The sequence below is a fragment of the Centruroides sculpturatus genome, unplaced genomic scaffold, assembly GCF_000671375.1.
Source record: "Centruroides sculpturatus isolate CEXI.00-Female unplaced genomic scaffold, Cexi_2.0 scaffold55, whole genome shotgun sequence".
Classification (NCBI taxonomy): Eukaryota; Metazoa; Arthropoda; class Arachnida; order Scorpiones; family Buthidae; genus Centruroides; species Centruroides sculpturatus.
The window spans coordinates 87,362-97,152 of record NW_019384374.1 but is presented as its reverse complement, the minus strand read 5'-3'; the positions used below and the strand labels follow the sequence as shown (position 1 = coordinate 97,152).

The 9,791-nt window shown below is 29.5% G+C and overlaps 1 protein-coding gene across 1 annotated transcript in view; it reads left to right on the top strand.

Annotated features, from left to right (window-relative positions):
* The window catches only part of LOC111616019 (protein turtle-like), a 216,376-nt gene that overhangs the window by 124,076 nt on the left and 82,509 nt on the right, over positions 1 to 9,791 (top strand). Inside the window, exon 3 of the mRNA XM_023357464.1 lies at positions 6,357 to 6,692. Within this exon, the coding sequence (XP_023213232.1) occupies positions 6,357 to 6,692 (336 nt within the window). The remainder of the gene's footprint in view (positions 1 to 6,356; positions 6,693 to 9,791) is intronic.

Sequence of the window (9,791 nt, the reverse complement as noted above, 5' to 3'; positions counted from 1 at the left end):
CATTTCTTCGAATAATATACACATACATAACTCAATATTGATTTAAAAAAAAAATAGATATTTTTAAAGATATCTTCTAGTAATATTAATAATAATATTAAAAAACTTTTTAAAATAATTATTTTTAGAAGATAAAGAAGCCCTACAATTTACTAAAATATCATTAATAACTTAAAATATATCTATGTCTATACATTTTTAAAGGAGCTAATCTAAATTGGTAGCCACACACACACACACACACACACAAAAAAAAGAAATTATACCATTAAAATGCATTAAAATCTATACGTTTTTTAAAAGATATTCTTAATTAACGATTAAAACATTAATTTCTTTTAATTAAAATTAATTTTATTTGGAATTTTATAAATATTGGAGTGGTAATTCCACTTCAAAGATGGCTCCAAAACGTATCGAAATTAAAGTTAACCCGTGAATATTATATAATTAATGGGTTATCTTCATTAAAATCTCTTGTAACTTGTTTTCTTGCGGTGAAGAAGATCCCTTTTTTTTAAAAAAAAAAAGTTATAGAAAGATAACTTGAAGATACATAATTAATAAACAGTAATAAAGTAAGGGAAAGTTGATATATTTGGATGTTAGATCTTCCATTTGATTATGTTTAACAAAATTTTTATTTTCCACTTGATTAAGGATTATTTTACTCGACTTTTTGAAACGGAAGAAACAACGGAAGTTAACAAGTTTGGGTTTTAATTAAAAGATTACGTAGACGTGTAAAAGATACCTTTTAAAAGGACTATGATTAACAAGAGTTGTTTCGTCTAATCACGTGGTAATTGTAGTCCTGAGGGTCAAACTCGTCTTCATCCTCCCTCTTTACTCAATCTGGAATTTCTTCTTTTCTTACTTTGTACTCTATTTCCGGAGATTTTTCCATTCGAATCACGTACAGAAATGCAACTTCCGACTTGAATCAATTCGTGTCTTTTGATTCTTTAGAACTGGAGCCTGTGTTTGTTTTAAAATTTTCTGATAAAAAAAAATTAATTCTGTTGTTTTTAAACTAGGAAAAAAAGAAGTTTAAGTGTGTTGTTTATTCTAAAAAAAATTCACTTTTTTTTATTTTTAAATTTATAAAATGAAAAAGTTTTGATCCTTGTAAGCATGGCCATAGACTTAAAATTTACATCACGCCTTTAAACTGGGACGAAAACTTTATTTTTTTAACGATTATTATTAATTAAAATACAGTATTTAAAATTTAATGCGTTGTATTTTTTCTAAATATAAAATTAAATTAAATTATTTATTTATTTTTTAAAATTATAATTACAGTTAATGCAATGAGTTACACCACGCTATTTTTCTATCCCTTTTTTTTTGAACTATTTTTTTTAATATTTATTTTTAGAATTTTCGGGGATTAAATCTCTTGTTTGGATGACTTTTTCTATACGTGATAAGTACAGAAAAATCTGCTGATTCTACGCAAAATAGCTAAGAGTTACGGCATAGTAATTTGAAAGAATGTAACTGTAGAAAAGGAAAGCCTTAATCTTTGTTTTTGTTGGAAATTACCTCCTATTACTAGCCACTTTCTAATTAGAGGCTCACTTCTAGGTTACATGTAATTAGGTCTTAACTTTTCTCAGTCGAACTTTCTATCAGCTAACGAACTTTTCCTAGTCTCAACACTCGCGGGACTCTCTCTCTCTCTCTTCTTCTCTTCTTAACTGGGCAACAACCGCAAGAAACTCTCCCTCTCCTATAATACCTCTAAAAAAAATATAATTTTTTAGAAGACATCTCGTTATAAAACTTCTTAATATATATAAAAAAATTCATTAATTCCTTTCAAATAAAGATTATTAATACGGGTGGAATGAAAATGTTCTAATTAAAAAAACATGAATTTCTCTTAAGATTAAATTTATCTTACAGAACAAATGTACTTTTCTACCCTCTCTTAATCCCTTTTCAGCCTTTCAATCTTTATTTAACAATATTAGACGTTTATAAAAATATGATCATTAAACTTAAACTTGGAAAAGATCATCTCCTCCTCCTCCTCCTCTTCCTCTTCTTCTTCTTCTTCCTTTTTTTCACACTTTAAAGATTATTAATGAAATATAATTAATTAAATTTAACAATAATTTATTAAAGGATAATTTTCTAAATTGTTTTAATTTATTTTTCGTATTATTTATTTAAAAAAACCATAATAAATCCGATTTTATTTGGGTTTTGATCTTCTCTTCGATTCCAATTTTTATACCAAAGAGTCATATTTTATTGAATATTTTTAATAGATAATATGATTAAAATGTAACTGTTTTTCCTGTTTTTCTGTAACTGTTTTCTAAACTAACGACCTACGAAATTAATAACCATCAACCGAAGCGAGAGCATCATTTCTTTTTGCTAGTAACTTAAGAATTTCTATGCACATCCGTTGTTATAAATGTGTTTTAAGTCCTATAACAGCCACTAACTCAATCTTCGGTCGTCGTGTTTGCCATTAACGTTATTACCTCACTCCTTACCGTTAAAGTAAGAGCGAAAGGCAGAAACTTTGCCTTTTTTTTATATCTTACAACTGCCTTTTGATTATTCTTTACGAGGAATTATTGATTAATTATTCATTCTATCGTCCTCTACAGTTTGCCTTCCCCCATCTATTCAAAACTTCTTTTCTGAATTAGGTTGAACTAAAATCATTTCCAGAGAAAATAAGCTATTAAATATCATTGTTGATTAACGAAGCGTGAAATTACAAATGGAAAACGACTTCCAATAGAGAGAGAGGGAGAGATTAGTATACATCATAAGAAAGACAATGGTTTCTTCACTCGAAAACTCGATGTAGATTAAAGAAATTGATAAAAAAATCGTAGAATTTGAGTTAATTTAACAAAAAAGAAACGGGACATTGTAAAATATCATATAAAAATAGGTTGCAATTAAGAGTAAATCGGTAGCATCCGAGAGTCAATAAGTTGAATTGCGCGCTGCATGACGGGATTTAAGATCGATATTTTCCCGCACTAGAAACCTGAAATTGCTAGGTCACGCCCCAAATGTTTTTAGGATTCTCCCGAGACCCACGCCCCTCCCTATTAAAGAATGAAGCATCACATCTTCCTCTCGTTCCGTCCCATCGAGGATAACCGTCCAGCAATGATTGCACACAAGAATCCACATTCTAGTAACTAGATGCCATATAAAGACTTAATCACTTCTAGTTTCTAACTCTTGTATATAGTTATACTGTACTTATATAGATTTAGTGTTATTTAAAGCGTAGTATACAATTAAAATCCGCCATTGCCGTATTGCCTATAAAGTAATAGCAATCGATTGATGTGTGAGGCGGCGGTGTATAGTCAGCAGTCGGCGGTCACACAAAAGCCTCCGAGTTATTTTTATCCACCAGAAATCCACCGTTTCGTGTGTTTTGTTTTCTTGTTTGGCTGCGAGCCAAAAACTCCGTAGCTCCTTCATTGACCCAATGATAACCCAACCTTTCTTCTTCCAATCTTCCAGACGTCTCCTTCGTCTCCGGTTCTACAAGAATCGCGCAGTTGTTAGACGAAAGACAATTGAATTAAGCGTACGAATTTCGACTTTTTTTTTCACTAAGCCACACCTTAATTTATCTTATTTTTTTACTAATTTAATTACGTCGAAACGGAATTATGACGTATTTATCCTTACAATTCGCACCGCATCGTTTCATCCATTCTTCTCACGTAACTATCGTTAAGGCAGTCGCTTGATTCAATTGTCATCCTTATTACTCGTTCGTATTCGTTGCTGATTCTTCACAAGGCAATAGTAAAGAGGAGCAAAGAAGAGCAAAGAGCCAATAGTAAAGGGGAGCAAAGGGGCAACAGTAAAGGAAGCAAAGGAGAATAAAGGAACAATAGTAAAGGGAAGAAAAAAAAATGACATTTCCTATACTTCGGACGGATTTTTTTACCATTGCCTTCAAAGCTCGGACAACGAATATAAGTCAAATTTCGAGAGGCGTTTTAATAATTCATAATCGACCGACAAAAAAACCATTTAAATCTCTTTAAAGAAAGAGGTAGACTTAAAATTGAAAATGGTGTTAGAATTTCAAATCGAAATTGTCTTTAAGAAATAAGAGGAGGAGAGCAAAGCGCGAGTATATCTAACTTTGCAAATTGCGACTTGATGAAATCCAAGTAGGAGCATCTAATATCTCGACACTAGTTGATGTAATCACCTTGCACCATTCCGATAACGAGAAAAGGGGGGATGCTTTTGTTACATAAAGCGTTAATTGAGCAAGCTGAATTTAAATTTACACTTTAATCCGTTTGCAGAAGCGAAGTTGTTGATCCTCGTTTTCCATGTAATTACTAGAAATGCTGAGCAACAAATATCTTTCGAGTGAATTAAATCAGTTTATTCTGACTTTTATCGAATATTTTTTTTGTTTGTCTGTTTTCACTCCAAAATTCATAAAAATACATTAATTTTTTTCCCTTTCTCCTCGACGTTTTAAAATGTAATTTTTCTCAAAAGTTCTCTTTCGTATGCATTTATGATTTTTAAAATTAGTTAAATAATCGCGTAGTTAATGCTAATTATAACAGATCTTAATTATAATAGTGGAAATGGTGTTAAAATAATGAGTTCCTTTCATGTTTAACGAGCTAAGTCTTGCAATGAAAACAATTATTCACATCATAATGTCGACTTGTAAAGATGAGGAAGAGCAGAGAGAGAGAGAATAAGAGACGGATCTTTACGAAAAAAAAAACAACCGATTTTTCTTAAAATATATTGTAAACGATAAAATTTTAGCTAATTAGTTAATTGAAATTCATTTATTTAAAGTACTTTTGTTAATTTTTATTACTTTTAGATAAGATACTTTCTAGTTATCCTTATTATAATACAAGATAAGACATACCATTCCAGATCTTGATATTGCTTTGCAAGGATAAAATCGCAGGAATTAATTTACAATTAAATGATAATATTATCCCTTTCTTTACTCGTATATAAATTTGATTTTCCTATTTTTCTAACGATGAAGATACTTAGTTAAATCATCTTCCATTTGATAGCTAACTTTCAAGTCTCGTATAGCCTTATTTTATATGGAAATTTATATAAAAATGGTTAAAATAGTTGAAAAGATTTATTTATATATATTTTAATTAAAGTAATTTAAATAATTAGACGTTTATAGCAAAAAAAAAAACTGGAGAATTTGTATGTAACTGTAAATTTGATTTAGCTATCAAACTGAATAGAAATACACAAAGAACAGCTATTAATAGCTTAGGAATAAACAAAGACACACAAATTTAATAATTTTACACGCCTTATAATATATTTCATTTAAAAAATTATAATGTTATGATACAGATCATTATACAAATCTTTGCTTCCCATAACAGTTCATCCTCAGCATCACTAGTGATGCTGAGGATGAACGATGAGAATTTAAAGTTTGTTACATTTAAAATATTTTTAAAAATTATTTAAACATTTATATAATAAAATAAATTTAAAAAAAAATGACGTTTTAGATCGAAGAAAGTATTTAATTTTCTTATAAATACTCTTATAATAATGATTGGACAAAGATGCTGAAACTCTTTATTGATTTATTCATTATATATTGTTTATTTTCCAAAATATTGGGCATAACTCCGTGATTAATAACCTATCTTTAACATCTGGTCGAGATGTGATGAACTTCGATCATTTTTTTTTTAATCCATTAAATATAATTTGATTTTTAAATTTAGGCACGATTAAACTGCATAATATTTTATTAAGTACGTATTTTTATGTTGTACACTCTGTTAATTTTTTATTTATTATTTCTTCTTTCTTTTGTTTACTTTTTTTTTATAGAAAAATTACAAAAAAAGAGAATAATTTTTAACTAAAAATTGTGTAAAAATTGCAAAATGAAGTTGTTGTTGTATGGAATAAATTTTTCTGTGTTTATTTTTAGGACATTTCAATTGTGTTTTTAGGTAATTTGTATAGTGTTTATTAACATAAATTTAAAGAAATTTATTGTATTTTCTGTGTCGAGTACAGAATACAAAAATGCTTTGTGTTAAACACAAAAATTTATATGCGTTTAATAGAAGAGAATTTTGTGTCGTGTTCTAAGAAAATATAACAATTCATTTCGTGTTTTGATATAAATATAAAGTGTCTAATTTGTTTTACGTCTTAGAAATTTCTGTGTTTATTTATCAAAACATAGATAACAATGCTCTTAGCTCTATCTTTGTTTGTTTATAACTTATATATATATATATATTATGTTTTTCTCAAAGGAAAAAAAAAATATTTGTGATTTAATTCTTGCTTACGTGTTCGTTCTCTAGGGTATACACAGGAAGATTCAGAACACGTCACTGCCATCTTAGGAGAAGACGTCATTCTTCGTTGTGCCTTCGAATTCCCAGAGGGCATTCCAGTGCCCTACGTTATCCAATGGCAGAAAAATGGCATCAAAATTCCCATCTACATCTGGTACGATGGTTATCCACCCCACGCCGGAGAGGGTTATGAAGGCAGAGTGTCTCTTACCAACCAGGCATCTCTCAATCTGACTAATGTTAAGGAACAAGATCAGGGATGGTATGAATGTAGGGTGTACTTCTTGAACAGACCTCCGGAATCTCCAAAGAATGGTACTTGGGTATACCTAGACGTTCATGGTGAGTACCTTTTCCCTATTCTTTACGGGGAGGTTTCTTTTCTATTCTCTTATTCATCTTTACTATCGTAGGGTGCATGTTTTTTTTTTTAACGACATAACTAGAAAGATCCATTATAAATGACTTAATTTTATCAATTCTGGCTTGTTTATTCGCTCTTATAAGACGTATATCACTCAAAATTATTATTAATTTTCGTTAAATTATAATTTAATTAATCGAATTAATTGTTTACGGTTATTTTTAATATGTTACTAGCATATATTCCTGTAAAAACATGGAATTTTTCTAATTATTTATGAATAGAAAACAAACACACGTATATAAACTTAATTAAAATATTTACAAGAAAAAAAAATACAAATTTATTTACGATTTGTGGAGGAAATCTTATAATAATTTTCATTATAAGTAAAGCAATTAGTTAGTATTAAAATGGAAAAATATTGGAAGAGGAGCGAGAGCAAATTGTGTCATATAAATGGATGGATATCAATCAGTTGTATAGGAAAATGAGCAGAGATTATCGATCGATAACAAAGATGGAAGTATTGCATATATCCACAAAAGGCGTCGTGGCGTAATGATGCTCAATCAAGCATCTCTAACGAGATAGCTATGATTATCATAAAACTATTCCATCCTCTTCCTAACGCATAGTTTCCATTCACACACATACACATCTACTAAATAGCAATTCACTGGCTAATTTAAGCCGATTTAATTTACTATTTTTCTTTCGTGCCATTTTAAACATGGCAGAGACGTCACACGGAAATTAAAATAATCCATCATCTTTTACATCAAAGATATATTAATTTTTATGTTTAAAAATTAAAATATATATAAGTGGATAAAATGACTTGAAAATTCTTAGTAGTTGCTGGTTCGTTTTATGGATGGTCGACGTTGTTTGCTGCGGACGAGAAGGGAGGAGAGAAGACAATTTTGCAGTCACAATGTGTCAAATAACTTTTACGGGACCTTAACAGAGTAGATTTTCATTTGACAAGTTTAATCTCTGCACGGAATTGAAGAGATGGATTTTCTCTATCCTTTAACTTTATTCTAGACAATGATAACATCGTGTTAAATCCTGTTCTGTCTATTGAAAGATCTTTAAAGTTTACGATTGGTTTTACAATTATTAACTATTGTTGATATTCATAAAAGGATTATCTTCTTTTATAAACAAACGTCGAGAGGATCAATAACACGTTCTTCGCTCCATTCCTTTTACTTTCTAACCATTATTATAACACTTATCAAAACATTTCCATCTCCTCTTCGTTCTTTTAGTAATTATCTTTAATTAAATTAAATCGTTGAAGCTTCTACTTTAATCCCATTATCTTAACTTTGCGTAAAAAATTTTCTTCTATATCTGTCTTAAAGCCTTTCTCTATTCAATGCTATGATAATTGTTTATTTGTCTTTTATAAATGGATTAATTCGTCTCCGTCTTCTTCTCTCACTTTTATACATAAATGCCTAATTAGTTAATTAATTTTTTCAAATGTTTTTAATATTTTACGTGTTGATAAAGTTAAAATTTTCCACGAAATTTATCTAGTTTCGGGTTGATGGTGTGCAAATCGCTTCAGCTTCATCCCAAACCTCTATCGGAGCATACTGATGGAGTTTATCATTTCTTACATAAACACACACATCTTAGGCTCCAGAATTAGTTATTTTCCAAGATTTGATGTCCTTTATCTGTATTATGCTTATCTTTTCTTGTATACATGTTATTCTATATAAAGTTTTTCGTCTTATAGACATTTTCTTCGTAAAGAATCGAAGAAAACAGTCTAATTCGACGTCTCACCGCAAAGAATTTAGAGTTACATAACTCTAAATTCTTTAAGCGAGAGCATTAATACAAGAAGCAGTGACACATGCTTATCGCATTATCCATTAATTAGAAATTTAAGAAAAAAAATGCATACATTCTTCTGCTTACAAGCTCCTTTTGTTATTTAATCAAGCATGGTCTTGGAAGGATGTTGCAGAACCTTTACCATTCATTCGCTGTCGACGAACACCCCTCATAAAAAAAGAAAGATCTTTTGATAGTCACTCCGTTTGATTGATCGCAATGACTAAGTAATGCGCTATTAATAAGTTTCGAGAGAAACGGATAATAATTATTGCTATTAAATTCCACACGAAATTACCACATCTCCATGATGCGATGCTACAGAAGAAAGGAGAGCATCTTTCCTAATTTAAGTAAAAATTCTTACTTTAGTCAGACTCCGAGTTAGTTTCTTAATGTATGTTATCAGTATGGATAAGTGATGATGTACAGAAGATATTAACGTGATGAGGAAGGATGGAGTCGTCACAGTTAGCTTCAAACTAATGGAAACTTGCACTTAATGTTAATTCGTATGTATCTGATGGGAAAGAAATGATATAAACATTGGTATAACCTTCGATAGTACACGCCCAGTTGGTGAAGAATCGTGTCTACACGTTTTCTAGGATTCGTATCGACGTGATTAAGTTCAAATGGATCGTTAGATTATCTCCATTTTCCAATTTCTGTATTATATATAATTTTTATAATTGATTGCCTCTTGCAATTTTGCACTTTCTAGATTATATATTAAGTAAAAATGAAAGGTATTTTACCATAAAGAAGTTTCATTACAGTTCTTTCTTTAGTTCAATCCTTCTCTAAAGTGATGCGGAGTAAAATTAATGCTGATATAATTCTCCAGATTTTTCATTGATTAAAAATTCCTCTTGTTCGTTCGACTGTTGGATCCGACATCAGTTTTTTTTTCTTCTAAATTAAATAATATAACTAGTTTTTTTTTTTTTTAAATAATATTTTAAACACGAGTTATAATCGATGGATAGAAACTTGAATTATCAATTAGTTATCTTGTTTCGGAAATTGTTTATATATGAGTATTTAAGATGCTAGGAATGTAATATATTAAAATTTTGATTTAATAAAATTTTTATGCCATTATTTTAACAATTTTCTTCGACACATAACAATTTATTCCTTTACAAGAGCATTACATTCACGTTTCCTCTTCCACATTCTTCATTTTTACTTTCCTATCCATCATTTTATTTCCACAT